The sequence below is a fragment of the Amblyomma mixtum genome, chromosome 2 (assembly GCF_055824585.1).
Source record: "Amblyomma mixtum isolate Tamu chromosome 2, ASM5582458v1, whole genome shotgun sequence".
Classification (NCBI taxonomy): Eukaryota; Metazoa; Arthropoda; class Arachnida; order Ixodida; family Ixodidae; genus Amblyomma; species Amblyomma mixtum.
Genome location: NC_143013.1, coordinates 170,883,433 through 170,905,439, shown reverse-complemented (window position 1 = coordinate 170,905,439; position 22,007 = coordinate 170,883,433). Strand labels below are relative to the sequence as shown.

The following is a 22,007-nucleotide window of genomic DNA, read 5'->3' as shown; positions in this document are numbered from 1 at the left end:
AGGCACACCAGATGTGACATGGGCCATTGTAGAGTTAGAACCATTAACAGAAGTGAACTGAGCGCGAGATGAAAGGAAGTCTTTAATCCATGCTAGTACCTGAGGGTGAATATTAAGGTGCGATAGCTTGAGAAGTAGTCTATGGTGGGGAACCCGATCGAATGCATTTGAAAAATCTAAAAACAAAGCATCGACTTGAATTCCGACATCTAAAGAAGTAAATAAGTCGTTAGTAAACCCGGCGAGCTGAGTGTCGCAAGAAAATCCCTTGCGAAAACCGTGCTGATATTTAATTATGTTATGATCCTCCACAATGTTATGATCTTCAAGATAATGAACGATCTGAGTGTGTATGACATGTTCAAGAAGCTTAGAGAAAGTGCAAGTCAATAATATGGGTCTATAGTTTAGAGGATCAGAGCGGACGCCAGATTTGAAAATTGGAATTACTTTGGCTATACGCCAGTCGTGCGGGATGGAGCCAGAAGATAAAGAATGAGAAAAAACTTAAAGAAAGCCCGTACATCGTACTACATGAACAAGTTTACAGCAGCTTATACCAGTCCGAAAGAAACATGGGCACTTATGCGCTCTCTTGTCTGTAAAAATCAAGATTTTGTTCCCCAGCAAATAGTCATTGATGGCAAAACCTGTTCAAGTCCTTCACTGGCAGATAAATTTAATGATCATTTTCTAGCATCTGGTGCGTCACAGAGCACGCAGAGCTGTTCATCTAGGAGTTAAATAACTAAGATAGAAACTAGTTCCATATTCTTGTCTCCAACCACGCCAAGTCAAATCGAAACAGTCATCAAAAGCCTCAAAGATACTTGCGCATATGTGGTCATGACGATATTGCAGTCCGTCCGGTGAAAGAATCATGCGACATTTTGAGCGTACCACTTTGTCATATCTGCAACTGCATAATGCGTCATGCGTCATTCCCTGATGAAATGAAGATCGCCCGAGTGTGCGCAATACATAAGAGCGGGGCAAAGAACAATCTTGGTAACTATCGCCCGATATCCGTGCTTCCAGTTTTCGCGAAGGTGGCGGAAAAAATAATCAACACTAGAATAGGCAGTTTTTTGTCCTCTAAGGGTATAATTTCAAAACAACAGTATGGTTTCCAAAAAGGAAAATCCGTTGAATCAGCACTACTGAGTATTAAGGAAAAAATAATAACAAACATAGAGAGACAGCTATATACTCTTGGTATATTCCTAGATTTCAGGAAGGCATTTGACTCCATTAGACACGATATATTGTTTGGTAAACTTTACGACTATGGAATCCGCGGCAAAGCTCTTGATTTGATAAAAAGTTATTTATACAACCGCCTCCAGTTCGTCAGTATTCATAACAGCAGATCAACAGCACAGGTAATTAAATATGGCGTACCCCAAGGCTCCATCTTAGGTCCTCTCCTATTTCTCTTATTATTAATGACATTGTATCAATACCCCAAACCCCCGAAATAGTGTTGTATGCTGATGATACTAATGTGTTTTTCCATGGCAATTGTCTAATCACCCTAATGAAGAATGCCAATGCATGGCTCGAAGAATTATCGACGTGGTTGCAGCATAGCCAGTTAAGACTCAATACAGACAAAACGAACTACATTATCTTTCGGGCTAAAAATAAGGCGATTGACACTAAACTTAAACTAGTCTTCGAGGGGCAAACATTAAACCGTGTTAGCGCTCAGAAATTTCTGGGTGTACATTTCCATGAAAACTTGAACTGGACACACCACATAAACTATTTGACTATGGACCTCGCGAAAACTATTGGAATGCTAAATAGATTTAAGTTTATGCTCCCAGCGTGGTTCAAACGCCAGCTTTATTACACCATGATTAATTCAAGATTGCAATACTGCATACTAGTTTGGGGCACCACTACCACTGGTAATTTGGAACGTCTTCATATTCTTCAAAAGAAATGCATCCGATTCATAGAAAATGCAGCGTTGCGAGAACACACAGCTCCACTGTTCGTAAAAAATGAAATACTTGCGATTACAAGTATGTTTCGACAGCGCTTGGCACTCAACATATTCACTCAAATAAAAAGCAACCTAAATTCATTTCTTGGGAAGTACCGACGTCAAGAATGCGGCTATAACTTTAGGGCAAATTCATTTGCTAAGAAAAAAGTCAGAACTTCCTATGGTACACAATCGTTAGACTACCAGATTCCTGTCCTTTTAAATTTGTTTCCAGAGCTTATTGACATCGCAGTGAATGTACAGTCACCGTATACTTATAAAGCACGGATAAAAAAAGTACTCCTGGTAGAAAAAAAATGATCTGTCTCCTTGTTATCTCATTTAGGTTTGTGTTTCGTTTGTATTGCTGTGTTCATTGTTAGATTATTGAAATATGTCGATACAAATGTTGCTTCTTCATGCTTTTGACACTGTAATAATTTTTCTAGTTAGGAGCTAATCTTTTGTTGAGATAAATATTTATGCAACTGTGGTTCTTACCTTTTGACACAATAACTAACAGGTTGTGACGTAAGCTTTTTTTTTTGAAGAAAAATTCTCTTGTTTTCTGTAGTACTTACGGTTTTAATTTCATATAATGCTAGTTCACAATGCTTCTGTTTTCTGCACGTAATGAATGGTGTAACATACTTTTTTTCAACGGCTTTTGTAGCATACAGAGTGCAATGTATCTCGCCAGGAGGCGAGGCCTTGTCAGGCGTAGACGAAACGCCGTTTGCCTCGTCTTCCTTGGTAGAATCATCCTCTTTTAAACTCTCTTGCTCATGATGTATACTTGCTTTCTACCAGAAATAGAGTGAATTTGAAGACAGGGCTTGGAAAATACTGTGAGATATGTTTTTTAGCATTTTGTTGTTAAAACCCAGTGAATCTGCGCTTGTGGTAATTTTAAGATTACTTAACAAAGTAAGAATACCATCTTCCCTGATGAATATTGAGGGCATTGAATAATCTCGAAATGGGTTGAGAACTGGAGAGGTGGTGATGACTTCTTGAGTGAAAACAGATGAAAATGCATTGTTGAAGAGCTGAGCAGTATGGACATCGTCCAGCTGGTGACCATCAGAAATTGTCAAAAAAGAATCGGCACGCGAATGAGGGTTAATTACTCTCCAAAACCTACGGGGGTTATTAGATAGCATGGTAGGCAAAACGTCATTATAGAATTGGCGACGAGTACTTTTAAGCATTTTTTGGTAGTTATTATCACTTTGTTTGTATTTTCCCCATGTGTTTAATTGGTTGTTAGCAACTGCCTGCCTATACAAACGTTTCTTCTTATTATTAGCTCTTCACAGCCGCCCACTCAACCAGGGCGCACTTTTGCTGCACTTAATTGTGATAACCGGTATGTGTTTTGTAATAAAGTTCACTAGAGTAGTTTTAAACACTATCCAGTTCTGTTCAATGGAACGGAATGTAGATTCAGGCAAGAACCGCCCAGAGAAAGAGGTTAATTCATGGTTCATTTGGTCAAAATTAGCTCTGCTATAACATCTGATCATCTTGGTGGTAGTTTTTCTTTCGATAATTCTGCAATTGTTGCACCCAGTAATAATGTCATGGTCAGAAAGACCATTAAGGTGAAATATTTTAGAACAAGGATCGGGATTATTGGTTAGAATCAAGTCAAGAATGTTTGCAGTGGTACCTGAGGATCGCGTGGGCTTTCTAATGAGCTGAGTTAGGTGAAAATCAAGAGAAATCTGTAGGAAAGCGTGCGCATCCTTATCACTTGGAGGAACAGATAGTGTTTCCCAATTGATGCCTGGGAAATTAAAGTCGCCAAATATAATTAGGACAGAATTTGAAAAACGCGTACACACATCGGTCAGTAAGCGAAAAAATTCATCTGCAAAGCCATCATAAAGGTCGGGTGGACGATACAACACACCAGCAAAAATGTTCGTAGCAGTACATTTCAAGGAGACGAATACACACTCGAGAAAAGTAGAAGCAACAATTGGTATAGATATGAACTCTTGGTTAATCGCGATAACCACACCTCCTCCTCTTCTGTTTTTTCTGTCGCAACGAAAAAATTTAAAACTTGATTCGCATGAAAGGATGTCATCATCTGAGATATAATCGGTAAGCCACGTTTCAGTTAGTGCTATTAATGAGGTTCCAGACGAGTCGATAAGGGAGGAAAGGGCATCACTTTTCGCTGTAACGCTTCTGATGTTGGTATATAGGAAGCAAATGTTATCTAAACACTTCGGTCCCGGCAAGATTGGTAGCGCACGATCGGAAGCACCATGATGATTTGAATGTTGTCAATTGGTAGAAGGCTCATTTAGACGCACAGCCTGGTTGCCAGTAGTGTCCCAGAGATAAACATCGTCGTTTACGTGAAGTTTATTAAAATACAGACGAATCCGATCCCCCTCTTTCTTTTTCGTCTTAGAAAACTGCCACAGTTTACGGCGCTTATCACGAACAGCCTCAGAGTAGTCGCGTGATATACTCAAATTGGTGTTCTTTAGTTTGTAGCCAAGACTAATGACGGATTCTACTTCTTTCTCATTATAAAATTTTGCAATAATGGGTCGTTTTTTGTCAGTCGAAAGACGCCCTAAGCGGTGAGCTCTGGCAACGGAAGTGACAGTAACGCCAAGTTTATCTGTGCAAAATTATTTTACATACCGCTCCGAATCTTCCCAAGGCTCAGAGGGATCAGAATCTTCGATGCCAAAAAACAACACGTTCGACCGCCTTGAGCGATTTTCAAGATCATCAACTTTGTCCTCAATTTTTTTAGAGATATCCGCATTTTCAACAGGCTGGCTGGAGGGTAGAGATTCAATTTTGCATTCCAGGTCATTAACTCTTTTAGTTAACTGTTCCAGGTCGTTCCTAAGGGTGACGTGGAGGTTCAAGACTTGATTTATCGATTCAAGAATGCTTGTGTTGTTCGCCTCGAGACGCTGAACGGCTGAAGCTACAGCGTCAAGTTTGTCTTCTTGCGCTTTAGTCATAGGGCCTGGGTTTACCTCCACGTCACCGCCAAGAACCAAAAGGCGCCAAATGTACGACGCAGCAGCACGAACATGCTTCACATAATCCACTACATCAGGTGGCCACGACACCGCATAGAGGCAAACATTATTGTCACGATAACACTTAGTTTCAAGATAACTAACCTGTACAAGCGTCATTCGTAAGTACGGATCCGTAGCAGCAGTGTCGTGGCCAACAACGTCAACAGGAATGACGCCCTTTTCAAGTAGCCGGACAGGTGACGTGGCCCCATGTTGCTCGACGAATTGTGAAGTGGTTTCCAGACTTAGCGGTGAAGGGTAATGCAGCCAATCCGTGGGGAGGCAAGTGTCAGACGGCTCTGTAAAGTAGGCTGCAGCGACGCTCTCCCAGACGTCCATTTTCGGCCCATCCAGGCAACAGGGTCGGCTCGGTAGCTGGCCCAGGGTAAGCAGCAGCAGCACCTGTACAAGCGTCATTCGTAAGTACGGATACGTAGCAGCAGTGTCGTGGCCAACAGCGTCGGTTTGGCTTTGCGTCGGTTTCTAGCCGAAAAGAAGGCGAGAAACCGGCGCAAAGCCGACGAAAACAGTACAACATGTTGCACGTGCGCGCTTTGTCAGCGGAAGAATGCCTGGCTGCTTTCCTGCATGTGAGCATGCGACCTACGCGCCGTACTAAGATTTCTTTACGCAGACGTTTTCTGCGTTGAATGCTGCTACATTTTTTTCAAGAAATAAAGCCGTGGTGATTAAGACAATTGCTCTTGATCCTTCGTTAAAAAAAAAAACTATCGCCAGTCTGCTCATGCTGCCGTGAAAAATTCCAAGGGTCCCTAACCTGCTGCCCGGCTTTAGGCCAGAGGTAAAGGTTTGCCCGACCAGTTTAGGCAGCCATGAGCCAAGCAGCTTGGCATGTGAATTTGGCGTCTCTACTTATTACTTGCCAAGAAGTTTTTAGCAATCAATTCTGGTGCCGACAAGAAGCCACTAAATGGCTAATGGTGGGAAGTCGCCTCGTGCAGCCCGAGATCAGCCTCCTGAAGGTGTCTACGTCACGGCAAAGGATAATCAAGGCGCCACCCTCATCTACTAATATGGCCATCATAGTAAATACCGCATTATCTGGCAGCAACAGCGGCGGCGTGCGCTTTCACATTACTGCAGCTCGGTGTTCTGTCTCTTGCATTTGATGCGCTTCACCAGGTCTTGCTAGCGATTTCCCTTGGTGTCCTGTTCTGAATATAACTTACAGTGCAGCTAGTGCCAGTAATGGTTAATGTATTTTGTACTAAGGAAACATCCCTTGTCTCCTTTGTGGCAAGATGTCTAACGCTGTTTGTAACGCGGCAGTCTAATGCTGCAACGCTGTTTCTTATCAAGCACTACATGTCAGTACTAGTAACGCTTTAGGGCTTTTATCAGCAGCATAGAGGCTTGAGAAGAGTGACCGACAGCCATATTCCGTTTTTGCTGTACCTGTCTTTGGGACTGCCATGACCCATCACGAACACCACCAACAGCAGGAGGAGGCAGAGAGAAAACGAACAAGCGCAGTTGAGCCGGGTCGACCCGGGGATTTCATGCGAAGCGATGAGAGATAACGCCCATGACCGATGTTAGCGGGAGGTGGGAGGCTACGTCGGTGAGCCAAGGTTAACCGGGCAGCGAAGTTTGAAGAAAAAGGTCCCCTTGCATCGACGCTGCCGACCACACAGGTCCGCCAATGGTGAGCGACTCCAGCAAGGCTGCAGAAGGCGGTAAGCGACTGATGCTCGAGTCTGACGTGGCTGACGGTGTCCAGCCATTCAACGGACCGATAGCGCTGAACTTCCAGCAACCCAGGACGAAGGACAAACTCTACAATGGTGAATACTTACCCTGTTTTCTCCTGGCTCATCATTGCAGTAACATTTCGGGAAGAGTGCCGGTAGTCTACGGAGAGCTCTGTTGATTTAGAGCAGAGCTCCAGCGCGACAGCTTCTGATAAAAAGAAGGGGGGGGGGGGGGGGGGGGGGGGGCAGTCCTCGAGGAGTGCCATTATTGCTGAACACGCTCGAAGTTAAAATAGCGCAATTGTTAACCGAGGAACTAGGGAAAGATTCAGCTTTCACAGCAAGTGAGGCAGCAATGAGACTACGAGAAAGAAGAGTTGGAGATCCAAGCTCTGAAGCTCCAGGTTGAGCTAGAGAGATTAAACAACTATGGCGGGCGAAGCATTTGATCTAAAATGGGTCGGTATGCGAATTTGCACGTAATTCTCGCACCAATGTCAGAGCCTGATCAGTTGGTTCTCGCGTGTACGTGCGATCCCCCAAGACTTACGCGGCGCAATAATTGTAACGAGAGAAGCCGCATGCTCATAGGAAATACTGCAGGCAATGGAAGGCAGTCCGATAAGGCAGTGCGCGCTTACATTCTGGGCGAGTTAAAACTCACACCTTAGGATACAGGTGCCGGCTCTACTCGTGCTGAAAAGGCGATGAAACATGGAGTTTACGACGAAGCTAGACGCATTGCTCGAATACTACTTTCGTTGCACGAAGGTAAAGAGCTTCGAGTACCTGGGGGCACTACTCATCGCAGATCTCGACAAAGAGTTCATGGACGACGATATGCGCACCTGTGTCTTACAAGAGGAGCAGGATAGTGGCTAAAACCGGCAGGATTTGCCAGGTTAGCACATAGGTATGAACAATGTAAGGCTCTCAACCATAAAATTGCTCACAAAGGGGCTGAAGCGAAGAAGAGTGACTTCCACGATCAGCGCGACACGGCGGAGAAAGGGAGGTTTCATAACACTGATCCGAAGCCGTCTCCTAAGTGCTTTGTCTCCGGTGAGAGGGGTCACTACCAATGTAAGTGGAAGCAAACAAGGCCGAAAGCAGTCATAAGTGACGAACACGCCAAGGGCACTTCACAGGAAAAGCTGACTGCTAGGGCTGCATGCGAGGCGTTGAATCAGTGCGTGGCAACATGGACAGATGCAGTCGGTACTTCAAAACTAACTTGCATTCAGCTCGCATCCGCGGGGTTTCCATTTACGGCTTTTTTAGACTCAGGGCAGACATCACCAATACACTGCAGCGCAGCAAAAGACGAGGACACAAGAGAGAAGAGACGAACACCACGAGCGCTAACTTCCAACAATTTTTATTCTCCTGAAGCATCACATTTATACGCCAGAAAACAGTAATCACATGTGCGAACAGTATGAATTCCTTAGGAAAACGAGCTCTCTATCTGAGAAGAGAATGGAAGGTGTGCTTACACACGAGCATTCTGACCTATTTATTTTTTCGGCTTCAATGATTTCGCGCGTTACCCTTTCTCTGCTTTTTCCTATTAACAGACTTTTATCAAAGAAAGGCTTACAGGTTTTTGACTTGCATGCGAGAATGTGATCAACCAGCGATCCGCCTTGCCCGTTTCTGACGTTGCGAGCATGTTCCATTAGGCGCTCGTTCAGACATCTCCCCGTTTGGCCAATATAGTGTTTCCCGCATGATAAGGGAATTTTATACACAACAGCTTCATCGCACGTGACGTAGGGCTTCTGGTGCCTAGTTGCGAATCACCATTCTGAGAAAAGATGTCCCGAAAAAGGCAGAGATTCAGGGGGGTCAAGTAGGAGAGAGGCAATGCTGACGGAGGTCTCCCAGCACTTCGGCCTAATGTGTAGGAGGAGGCAGACGGGCTGACTCTGCTAGCCTCTGACCTCCGACTATTTTTCTTTCTTTCTGAAGCCCTTTCTAACATACGTCCATCCAGTTTTGCACTCTATCTTGTTAATGTCGGACCTGACGACAATGTTGTAAATAACTTCCGTAAATAGATGCGTACAGCATAAAAGGGAAGGTCTCGTCTCCGCACTGCAACGTGTCTCCGTGTCACGAACACAGCTATGTCATTAGCAACAACATCAATAGAAGGAGTAGGCAGGGAGAAAACGGACCATACTGATAGCCTTGTTTAATTCCTTGAGAGCTTTTTTGAAACACATTTCTTTTTGCCTGCATGAGGTAATCTGAGTGAGGGTGCGGGGTATAAATCCAGTAGTTGTTTTTGTTCTAAGCGGAGAATGTGTTGTTATACGCTCCTATTTATGTCGAAAGCACATATACCAAATAGTTGCTTGCGGCTTCTGAATATGCCTGAGTTTGTTCATCACGAAATGCGGACCAGCCAATGTAATTGTGGTTGCCTTTCAGAACACATCATTGACCTTAGGCCAATTTTTCAGAGCTTTAAGTATGTAACAAGCAGAAACGAATGTTTTTCTACAGTAAAGCAATCACCCAGCAACCGCAAGATAGATTTCCAGGGAAATGTTTAAAGCGGATTCGAATAATATTTATGCCTGAAAACACGCTGTCGTGGACATCTTTACGGCAAGTGCTTTGGGGAGAGTCCTTCTCCTTGAATATGTCAAACGTGAATTAAGATCTAATAATTAAAAATAATACAAATCATTTTTATTAGTTCTGCCATGTAAACATATTTGCCGGTTTTTGAGCGTTAGGTCCCTTTGTGACAGCTTCACAAAAAAGGCACAGTCTGATGAGGCTTATTGATCGGAAAGGAACTTTTTCATATGCCGAAACGAAGGTTGCAAAATTTAGTGCGGGATAAACTTAAACAAACTGCTGGCTAGTTAGCATTCCTAGGTACGAAATATTATGCGAAAGCACAGTTTCTACACGTGCACACCATTGCCACGTTCCTGAGAGCGTGAATGAGGTTTCCACTGACCCAAGGAGGCAGTTAGGCGTGTCATTAACTTCTTGATCATGAATAAAAATTTACGTAACGTACGGCAGCCGCACATGCTCCACTTCCGCGTTTGTGCAGCAATGTCAACGCCAACACATATTGTTCTAGGGCCGTATTTGTGCCACAACGTTGTCCAAGCCGACGCATCCAGCGCACACCTCTCTGTCACTACCGCCACATAGCTCAAAGTGCGGATATTAGTTTGACAGTAACATTAGAATTGCTTATGTGTGTTGCTGTGCCGCTGTTTTGTTAATGTTTGAAGATAGCTCATGTATATAAACATCGCATCATTGTAATAATTATGATACTGAAGAAAAAAAAGGCAATTGCCTAGCGCCCTCACGCAGCAGCCTGCAAAGCTGGCCTGTTCGCACCGCTCTGGCCTCGAATCGCAGTCGAGGATATTTAATTCATTTCCTTTCATTTTTTAGTTTTCCTTGGCACATACCGAGAAAGACCGCAAGCATGCAAACATCACATGATCTCCCTCGTGGTCTACCAATCAGAACAGTGCTTTCGCACTAATAAGAAGGGGCGCTGCACCTCGTTTCTGGACATCATGCCTTGGCCGCTATTAAGGCTTTTGCTGGCCATGTCGTATAATTTTACGCTTTAGCTTCATCAACCTACATTGACAGGACACCACACTTGCCGCATAATCTCGCTGACGCAAATGCTGCCAGGTTATTCGTGGATCATCTGCCAAGTGGTGTGACGTCACCGGCATCAACAGTATTAAAGGAGCAACGAGGTATTGGCCACTTAAGAGAGCATGACACGACATATAGACATTATGCATAAGCCTCTACTGATGCGTTTGCAGGTTCGTTGCAAATATGAAGTTCCATAGTCCTGCCGCGCCCTTGCAGATTTACACCAAATTGTTGCGCACTGATGGTTGTAGGTGTTACTGCTCATAATTTGCAGCGATATGAGAGAAGACAATGGGAGCATAGATGATTAGGCCAGGGCTGATTGCGTTTTGACCGACATTAAGGCTCACATCAGCGAACTGAATGCAGAGGCATGCTGTGAACTGCACTCGAGGTATTCCACGAAATGAAATTACAAGTAGATTCTCTTCAGGCCACTGTGCAGTTAAAAGAAAAAAAAGGAGGCAGAATACGAAAAGAGGAGCGGACGAACATTTTTCAGGTTTTTGGTGTTAGCGAAAGTACTTCTCAGAGAGATATAGATTAAACGCAGATATTGAGCTTAAGCTTCAGAAGAAGCCTGATGTTGAGGGGAAGACTTTCTTAATACTACATCGCCTTGGCAGCGTTAAGTAAGTCAAAAGGAGACAGGTTGTCAAGCAGTTCTATGACTACAAAGAAAAAGGGCGCATGATTAAAAACTCCTCGAAACTTAAGGAATCCTCCTTTTCAGTCAGTAATGATTATGCACCATAAACAGTTGAAATACGGGACGAGATTATGGGAAAGTGCTGCTATGGAAAGAGCCAGTAGTATGAAGCTTTTTGCTCAATAATGAAACAATGAAAAAAAAAAGACAAATTATATGCGCAGCAGAAAAAGTCTAAGGGAGCGCCGGATATACAATAGAGCAGAGAGAAAACTGCACAGCTAGGCCTTTCTGTACCTAGTGCAACGGAAGGCGCCTCTATTTCTTCCGAGGAGGCGTAGCTACGCCTTCGTTCCTTAAATACCCAAAGTGATAAAAGTCACAGGATGAAGTCACAGAACTGGAAGTGCTATTACAAAGGTGACACGTAGTAATTATCACAGAAAAGTAGGTAAATAGTTTGGTTCCCAACGACTGTGTTATTTCTCATGGAAAATGTTCAGATGGGATAGGGGCTGAACAGCCAGAGGCGGGGCTGTGGTTGCGAAATCATCCGCTATGGCTGTAAGTGTAGACTGCGGCCCGTCCAAAGCAGTATAGTACAGAATATCATTTATTCGGGTTGTATTCATAGTTGGGACTATCTACGGAGCTTTTGCTGCCACGCCTGATTCCTGGATGAATTAAATGCTTTTTTCATTTCTGATTTGACTCATAGTAGGAGAATTTTAATGACGGGAGACTTAAATATGCGCAACCTAAGTCGGAAAAATCGCGCGCTCAAACAAACTTAAGTCCAGAGTGCAGAAAATTTACTGAAATTTTGCTTCTTCTTTCATTATTTAAGACAGACTGCGGAAAAAATTCATGAGAAACTTGGTGTTCACACTCATTATTGAACCTTGTGTAGCTAATTTGCAAAATAGATGATTGTAGTTCATAGTAATTGTTCCTGTGCCTCTTCTTTAAAATCAGTCGTTAATGGGCCCTGTTTTACTAAACGATCACAGGCCGCAATGGTGCTTGCTTCGTAAAAGAGAGGCTAGAAAATAATTTCGTATTGCAGTCGACGTAATCTTTAATAAAGCTGCAGGTTGCAGTTAATGCATTCGTTGCTTCCGAAGTCCTCACTAAGTTGAAATCTATATCGGGGCGGAAAATACAAGGTCTGAGAAAGTTGCGTTCATTTCTTCAGGAAGCGCGTTATATGCATCTTCTTCTAAGTAGAAGCCGTGACATGGTATGCTGCCACAAAACAAACCCAATGACCGGGCTTAAGGTGTTTCTTAAGCGTACACAGCAGCCGGTTCAAAGCCGACCTTCTTGTAATCGCCATGACCAGATTTATGGCAGTGCAGCACTGCTCATGCTTCAAGTACAATAGTTTCGTCCTTAGTTGCCCTGCGACGTAGGCGTCATCATGCGCTACAAAGACGTCATCCCGAGAGACGACCATTCGGGCTAACTGTGCTCAACACGTTCACTGCGTAGCCTCTTATCACAGTTTTCATCTCTCTGCGTCGTGGCCCACGGGTGAGTCACCTCATGCTTCCCTCGGGTGCTGCGTGACACACCGGTGGGGCACACTTCTGAACCTGTTTTTTCCACCTGCTGAAAGATGGCTCCACTGGCATTTTCGGTGGTCTATAGCTTGTGCGGGCTACTTGAAGCATGTGTGCTAGCGCAGAAAGTCATCGCGTGGTTTACTTGGCCCGCGCATTTCTAGGAAGTTGCTTTACCTGGAGCCGTATTTTATAAGAATCCGTTGTCCATTTTCCGCCCCGTTTCGCGTGACGCAAGCTTGACGGAATCAGAAGAAAGCAGCAGTCGACCAATCACAGAAATAAAAGGCAGCGGATACTCGCGCTGACGATAGCTTTCGCCATTCGTTGCGTGCTCCGGTTCAATATTGGCTGCAAGGTGCATCCAATAGTGAGGTCCGGTCGCCAATGAGCCAATAGTCAGGTCGCTTCCCACGGATGTTTGAACGGCACGGCTACGTCATCGAACAATAATTACCTGGCGTAGAGCACCAACTGGATCTTAAAAACAAATAGATAATGGATCCTCGTGGCATACGGCATCTGGTAAATTTATCAGCTCATTTATTACCCCGACTCTGCTCGCTTCGTCCCCAGTAAACGCGACTGAAGCACGTTCTCAAGAAAGTCCTTGAAAAACGGCGCCCTTTCTATCTACAAGATTTCTGCTATATGTAACTAGAGCGCGGCCAAGAGTTTCGGTCGTTCTGGTCCGAACAAGTGCCAGAGGCACTTGTTGCTCTCGCGCCCTCGATTCTTCTTTCTTTTCCTCTGCATGCACAAGTTTCCGCAATAAAGAGTTTGCACGTTCCGCATGTACGTTGCGTATGTGGAAAGTGGCAGAACAAAAGGCTGTAGCGGCTAGCTGGAACATTTTCTGCGCCTTTTCCTGATAGCCGACAGCTGTATCATCAGACGCAATGCAAGCGCCAATGACAGTAAATACAGGCGTGCTTTATAACTCTACCGCCATCTGTGATATGGTAGTGAAAACGCATTTTCATGCATTTGCGGAAGCGTATCGTCGCCGCACTGCAAGAAACGCCTCGTTGTTTGCGCCAGCACGGCTGGACTTGCGTTGCGTGACCCACCGGTGGGCCACGACGCAGTGAACGTGTTAAACCACCCGTTGCCACAAACCCAAATTCACAGGACAAAGTGGGTTTTCGGCTGCGTCTTGTCTAGTTCCAGAGATAATGATTCGACGATAATGAGATAATGATTCGAGAAAATCCTCTGAGATTGGGGGTGAATGAAATAGAAATAGCTAAGGTAGTCAAATCCCTGGGTGTTTACTTTAATGAATACATGCTGTGGGATGCTCATATTGAGCATCTACAGACCAAGTTGTCTCGTACAGTCGGAATTCTTAGAAAACTGCAATATATGCTACCTGAGAGAACCAAGCTTATTTTGTATATCGCACTCTTCGAATCCAATATAATGTATTGTAACTTATTCTGGGGCAGCACTACAGCCACCAATAGAAACAAGCTGTTAACGGTACAAAAAACCGCGCTGAAAGCAATAGCAAATGTGCCTTCTTTTTCGTCTTCTCGGCCTTTATACTCCAAATATAATATAATTAAAGTTTCCTCGTTTTATGATTTTCGCCTCCTCCAACTGTACAAAGCCTTGTCCGAACGTCGAATGCCGTTCTTAGAACAAACTATCAATTTGCGCGAAAATACGCACTCCCATTTAACTCGCCATTATGAAGCTTGGTATGTTCCACGTCCTCGCACTAATTACGGATTTCAGACACTAAATTACACCCTACCTACTTTGCTTAATCAATTTCACCTACCAAGCTCTTCCGCTCGTTTGCCTTCGAACAAACAGATGAAAACTTTATTTTTATGAACACTTTATTTTTATAATATTTGCTAGTCTTGCCTTTGCGATGCCTTGATTGCTCTTTGTATTGGAATGTGTTTGCTTTGAAATGCCTTTTCTTTTTGTATGTGATGTAAGATATATTATGTTGATTGCTTTTCCGGTTGCGGATAAACCGTACATTCTTATTTGTTCGATTTCTTTTTTTTTTCTGTTCAAATTGTGAACTAAGTGCTTTGTATGTATGCTCTATGTGGTTTCATTATCCCTGCCGCCGATGTAGTTTGGGGGAAGGGAACGTTGTCAAGCCGCAATATTGCGGCTTTTTTTTCCCTCCTCCTCAGCCATGTGATTTTCTTTACATGTCTGGAATAAAGTTGACTTGACTTGACTTGACGATGCTAATGCAACGCACGCGGTGGATAACGTATCGCTTTCGCAGCGTACTGTCAGCACGCGGCCTGCCGGTGCCAGCAGCGCTGATTGGCCAGGCTACGCACCACATATGACCGGCTGGGCCAGCAAGTATTCATACTTCTCAAAGCGGTTCCGTTACTTATAACCGACTGTGCGCAGCAGTTTCGCTCTCAACGCTACCCCTGCATCGCGCCAGCAGAACTTCAGCTTCCACGTGAGGAGCTTAGCCGTCCAGCACAAAAACACGCAACGATTCACCCTGTAACCTGTCGGCACTTCCTCGGCGGTTGCTACATGCAATTTCAACGCTGTCTGTCTTACCGCTTGTGTTTATTGCCCCATTCTGTCTGGGGCGGTATCAAGCATGCTGATATATCGTCTTCGGCCTCCACGCTTAATGCCGATTCACACGACGGTCCGTTCGTCCGCGGCCCACGCACTACGTGTTCATGCGTCAGCACATTGAGAGGCGCGTTATCGGCTCGCGGTCTGGTCAGTGCGCCTCTCAATGTGCTGACGCATAAACACGTGATGCACGGGCCGCGGTGAACGGACCGTCGTGTGAATCGGCCTTTACGGGAAGCGTGCGTGTTTCAAGTGTGGGGTCGCGCCTTTTCGTGCGCTTTAAACGAGCTGTGTGGCCTCAATTTCTCACAGTACCTGAGAGCCAGTGCCATTGCACTAATACTCCTTTGCCAAGAGCACCATCTTCGTACGCTGACAATAAACTTAGAACAAAGCAAAGCTTTGCTATTTTGACCGGGAAAAAAAAACGTAAATGTTGAAAATTGCTGCAAATGTTGCAAAAAATACAAATTGGAGAGTTTATCATCCAGAAGGGACACTTAGGCTTAAAGGGACGTCCATACGTAGACGCTAGATCAATTTAGACTACTTTGTTTCTTAACATGCATTCGGGGCTTTTGCATTGTGCTGCTGCTGTGGACTGGATTCGATCCTGGATCGTGGGATGGGATTCGAACGCTAAAACACAGCGATACCATACGGATATGAATATTGCTTTACCTGCTCACGTATTGTTGAAAACAATTAAGTAGCATCAAACCAGACACACACACAGGGACAGAAACACTGGGACAAGAGTTTCAGCCCTTCCCTCTTTCTCTCTGTGCCTGTGTCTTTCTAATGCCCTGCTCCTTACCGATGGCAAACCAACCAGCCATCTCTTCCTCATTATTGATCGCCTATAAACTGAAATCGTACCAATATTGAAACGTTTTGGCGGGCACTTGGGTCATGATATGACGTGGGCCGTGGCCCTACAAAAACTGGTAATATATAATTCAGTTTTCTCAGACATCTAAGTTACAAGCTTACATTAGTGACCGAACTAAGAAAGAATATTTATATGTTACTGGTCCTTGGGAAAAATAACCTTCTTTTTAGATCTAGTAAGCTTCACGACGTTTCTTCTGCTCCCGTCTTCAGTGAGCATAAAAGTTGCTAAAAGTTCGTGCTATAATAATCTACAGTTTGGTTAATTCAAGAAATATAACAACTGGCGTCCCTTAATCTAGCTAACCGCACGCATGGCTGCCTATGCAGCCCCAGCCTGGAAGAATTGTACAGTTTCTCATCTGTGCACTACCAATGAGGAGCAAATGTAGTGCCAATGGTTGCCAAGCCAAATTAATCACTTAATTACGAGACATATTGATGTGCTCACTTTTTCCATAAGGTATATTTAAATTTCTCTGCCTCACAACAGTGTTCTGTTTTTATTTTATCTTGTGATAAGCTGGCACAAGATTTTCTTTCCTTTTCTTGTTTGTTATCCTCTATTTTGTTATACCGTGGTAGAACGCTATGCAAGTTATACTGCGCTGCATTTCTCCGGTTAGTTATTAGTGCAAAGCATATCTCCACGCTGCTGCAGTCTTCAAGACGGAATTTTAGACCAGCCTAATAGTAGCTTTTAAGCACTTTTCTTTCCCATTTTTTCTTTCTGCTGTTGTGTATACTTCTTTGTGAAATCGAAATAAATCATAATGTATCGCTTGTGTAGTGTTTGGTGCGAGATCTACAATCAGTTTCTTCGTCTACATTCAACAATTCCCCTCTCTTCAGGAATTATGCTCTAGAATGTAGAACACTAAACCTGGATGATTGCTTTTTATGATCCTGCTCTACACACCTGCCAATTAAATAAAAATTGGAGGGGACACGCAAGCTCCGCCTTAAGGGTACGACGCGATAGCGTAATGGGTCCATGCCCATGTATGCAGAAATGATCATTCTCTAGTTTACATTCATAGATCCCTGGGAGTCCGCATACCCCTCCTTCCACAGTGGTGCAGCAGTTAAACGATGCGCCACTGCCCTCCGGTGGCAGGTACTCGAAGTGGTGAGTCTTGTGCTTCCCAGGTTGATCTTCCCGAGCGACCAATGATTAATTTAACTGCCACCCGCCATGGTAGGCAGGCTGTGGTGACGCCGCAAGGTCACATGACCTACGTGGCCCACGTGCCTCCTAGTTGCTCCTAGGCCTCACCTGCCAGAGAGTCATGCTCATGATTTCTCGCTCACAACGCCGATGCAGGATTTTCTGGGTAGTGCTTTAAAACGCATTACCTTCCGCCTTCGAACTTAAAGCGTATGCATCCTAAATGTACGAATACATGCGCCTACGGGGGTACCTTACAGGCAAGTCTGGCGTGTCGCGGCACGATGGATGACGGCATATGAGAGATGACGCACAGTGCTCGTGTACTAGGGCTGACAGCATTACGGATGATGCAGAGTGCTCGGATCATTGAGGTTCATTGACCTGTCCAACTCACTCCCTTAACTCAGACTTCTCGCAGATGGCACCACCGGGTTGTGTCGAAAAGGTGAAACTAGATCCGTTATGTCCTCCCCTCCTCTTTGTTTGTTACTCTTTCTTACCCACCGGCCTTTTCTTTTTCACGCGATAGCGAAGACTCTGATCTCCGGAAAATCGGGCGTCAATGTTGTGAGCGAAAATGTTCAAGAAGAACAGCGCGAATAGACAAGGACCACAGGAAGATACACAAAGACAAGCACTGACTTTCAACTTTCGCTGACTTTGTGTATCTTCCTGTGGTCCTTGTCTTCTCGCGCTGTTCTTCTTGAACATGGCATACCAATTCGCCCAAGCATCAGTCCTAGTGAGCGAAAAATCACGGGCAAGGCTTTGGCGGGCGGTCCGAAGAGAACAACCTAGAAGGCAGGTGTACCAGCTATGATATATGACCTTGCAGCGCCATCGCAATCTGGCCGCCAGATAGTGAGCAAAGTGCCCGTCATGGCAGCCGAAAGTTCAATTACTGAATGGTCGCTCGGGAAGAGCAAGCTGGGCAGCACCAGGCCGCCGCTGGGAGTGCCTGCCATCCCTGGGCAGTGGCGCATCGCACAACCGCTGCACCACTGCGCTAGGAGGGGTATATGAGGACTCCCAGGAATTTATAGATAGAAAGTAGAGAATGACCTACTGCATATGTTGGAATTAACCCACTACGCTACCACGCTATACCCTTAGGCAGAACTTAACTATCCTTTTCAATTTTTTTCTTTTTTCTGCTTTTGCACTACGTAGCGCTCATGTTCTTCCGTGTGAACAGTACTTGTTCGCTTTGTACCTGTTTTAGCAATTGTGTCCACGTGGAGCAGCTAGGAACTATTTTCATGTTCCTCTCAAGTCTCACCGTTGAGCTGCGTGGCGGGTGGCGTGTACCATCCCCGAAACCACTGTTAACATTCATGGCTGCCTCCCCTGCTTTCAATATAACTGCTCGTCTTTGTAAAAAAGTGTACTCCGATGGAACATTTTGGTTCATTGCTAGAATAAAAGACATATCAAACCTGCCATGAGGTGACACTAATTAAAATCAGATATTTGTTACCGATTATAAGTGTCATTACGGGACTGTTACACAAATATTCCGAGCATCTGTTACCCGTCCCTCGGTGTCTCAGTGGTTATGGCGCTCGGTTGCTGACCCGAAAGGCATGGGTTGGGTCCCGGCCGTGGCGGAAGAATTTCGATGGAGGCGAAATTCTAGAGGACCGTGTGCTGTGCAGTGCTAGTGCACGTTAATGAACTCCAGGTGTTGGAAATTTCCAAGGCCCTTCACTATGGCGCCCCTCATACTGAGTCACTTTGGGAAGTTAAACTGCCAGAAACCCATAAACTCATAAACTCATTCCTACTAGCCCAATGGGTTACAGAGACCAGAAGTACGAGGCGATAAAAATGACAGCCAGAGATCTCCTTGAAATTCAAGAAAAGTTATATATGGATAAATCCTCGAAACATGCGAGTTTCTGGGATATTTTGGTAGCTGCGAGACGACGATGGTTTAGACACTTTTGTTGTCTTCTCACATGACGTGCTTTTTGTCGCCGTCAAAAGTACTGCAAGCTCAGACCGTCGAGCACCCTATTCCAGCTGACGAATCCGCGCCAAGCTCATTTTCCAAGCCGCTGCCGCGTCTTAATGACAGCACACGAAGCAGTTAAAACACAAGTTTCTGAATCCGGCAAAGAAATTATAGACCCACCCATGAATTCTTGGGGACCGTCAACTGTCACGAAAAGTAAACATGGTGGCCTTTAGTTCTGCGTCTATTTCCCTCAGTTGAAGCCGTGGTGAGGAAAGGTGTCCGTCCTCACTACCGGAACGATGAATACCTCAACTGGCCACGCCACTCAATGTACAGGTTAATCGAAGATAGAATCGGTGTGCCAGTTTGTACACATGAACAAATTCTGGTGTTGCTTTAGCACATGAAGGTAAAACTGACTCATGGGCATCGTCGGCACAGAGGAAAACCATCTAGAAGAATGGATAAACCCTGCGTTAAACTCTTATTTATCGAGTAATTATTAGGTGGCATCGCATATGAGTAGCCTTTCAAAATGGAACACCTGTACATTCATAGATTGGTGTGAACAGAAAAATATTGATGAAGGTCAGCTGCCAGCAAGCCTGACAGCTTCTCCGTGTCACAATATTGACTTCGCTCCCCTCAAGCAACGCTTAAGTATATCATAAACGCTGTGGTCAAAGAGCTTCAAGCGGCAAGGTTTTCCAGTGAGCCTGGACACTTATGGAGAGTACTCGCAGCAATAAAGTTCCCTAGACTTAACTTGCAGAAAGGAAAGGGAGTGCTTGCTTATTAGGGGCTTCAGTTTCGCGGTTACAAGCATCAGTAAGTGTGCAGCCCACCTAGGACAACGTACAAGAATTTAAGCTGCAAATTTAGTAGCAAATGGTCGACCGTTTAGAAATGCCCACATAATGCAGGTTAAGTTGGTGACTGCTCCTCTAACCGCAGTTTTCTCACGTAAGTGAAGAGTGAAGAGTGTCGTTTGTTCAGAAACTGTCTATTTTAACATATAACTTCAAGGAAAAGAATTCACTGAACAGTGAGTGTGGCGTTCGGTTTCGACGTACCGCAAAACAAAGCCTTCAAAGAATTAAGTTCATAGTAAACAGCGCAAAGGCCTTACAGAGCCAAAGATAGGAAGGGAGAACAAGGACGGGAAGGAAGACGAACACAGCGCTGACTGACAACTGTTTATTCATAGACACCCACAAGCTTAATTACCCTCAGATCAACGCAGGAGGGGAAAACAGGGGGAAAAAAATCATTACACGTTTATCTAAGAAACCTTGAAAGAAACATCTTTTCTTCGTGATACAGTACAACAGAAGTCTCACTAACACGTTACGAACCATCATTCTTGATATAATTCGCCCCTATCGTTTCGCGTGTGGTTGGTAGTTTGCTCCTGCAAAGAATTTTCACGCTCGAAAACATCAGAGTACAGTCCTTGCAAGTGCTGCAGTGGCCACCAACGTTGGCACCTTCCCTATTTTCTCGATCTTTTGCGTGCGCCCTGAGCTAGGTTTTCCCACAGGCTCGATGATTTCCCACAGGCCGGAGGGTAATACAGGGAGGCGCAGTACCTACTGTCTACAACATTGGTGTCCTCGACCTTCGCCGAGTTACATCTTGCTGATGACGTCATTATCAACCGAGTGTTGCGAAAGCAACACTACGCGAGTCGCCGAGCCATTTCGCGGAGCACTGGAAACGTTAAGCTGCGCATGCGCAAGTAGCAGGTGACGTCACACGGCGCACAGCTAGCGCGCTGGGGCCGCCGCCGCCGCCGCGCGCTCTCCATCGCCTCGCCGACAGACTCACTCACTCTCTCTGTCCCTCTCTGATGCACAGTAGCGATTGGGCATCGCCATCTGCGTGGTTTGTGGTCAATGTAACTCACACAACAATATACGGCTAAGCCCAGATGTTGCTTTCGCAATCCTCCAGGTTTAACCAGAGTTAAACCACAGCCAATTTTTTCAAGTTAGAGAACTTTCATATTTTTGAAATGGGCCATAACTATAAGGCACAAGTATGCGGGTTTGCCTTTAAACGGTTAACAGCAATTATGCGCGATTTATTCCTCTTCACGATAACCTCACTGGGGACGTTACGCCAGTGAAAGATGTTTTCTGCGCGGCATTTTGTTACACATTAAAATATTTTCGTGTTCTCATCAGAACCCAGAAATTTTGTTACGTTGCGCAGTTCCTTAGCCTAGGCGTATTCGCGCTGCCAACTAGAATAACTAAGAGCGTATTTCAGTTTAAACAATTTTTTCAGTTGCCGTACTCAACAGCCCGTAGCTCGACTTCATATTTTAAAATAGCGCTCTCCTCTTTCGAGGGTCGATTAATACGCAAAAACGATCCCAGGTAAGGCGCGAACCTAGGTGCGAACGCAGAGAGCAAGGCTGAGAATGACGCCAAACTTGTTTTTACGGAAACCTTGCCTTCCGTCCACCTTTCAGCGATTGCTACACAGCGCAAAGGCGTTGGCGCACCCCTTGTTTTCCAAGAGGGCGGTGGGTAGCATTCTGAGATAAGGCCGGTAAGGTGATAAGCACGGACTTCAGATGCGCTGTCACCGCGCCTCCCGCGGCCTCGCAGCAAAAACAAAACGCCCTTGACGCCCAGCCGCCCGGCTCTCCGTGCCTCTGGAGCACAGGAAACCTTCTCGCCAGCATTTGTGTGTGTGTGTGTGTGTGCGCGCGCGTGCGTGCGTGTGTGTGTGCGTGTGTGTGTGTGTGTGTGTGTGTGCGTGCGCGTGCGTG

The 22,007-nt window shown here is 45.1% G+C and overlaps 1 protein-coding gene across 1 annotated transcript in view; it reads right to left on the bottom strand.

Annotated features, from left to right (window-relative positions):
- The window catches only part of LOC149361590 (uncharacterized), a 51,688-nt gene that overhangs the window by 6,941 nt on the left and 22,740 nt on the right, over positions 1 to 22,007 (bottom strand). Inside the window, exon 2 of the mRNA XM_089569540.1 lies at positions 5,158 to 5,457. Within this exon, the coding sequence (XP_089425666.1) occupies positions 5,158 to 5,457 (300 nt within the window). The remainder of the gene's footprint in view (positions 1 to 5,157; positions 5,458 to 22,007) is intronic.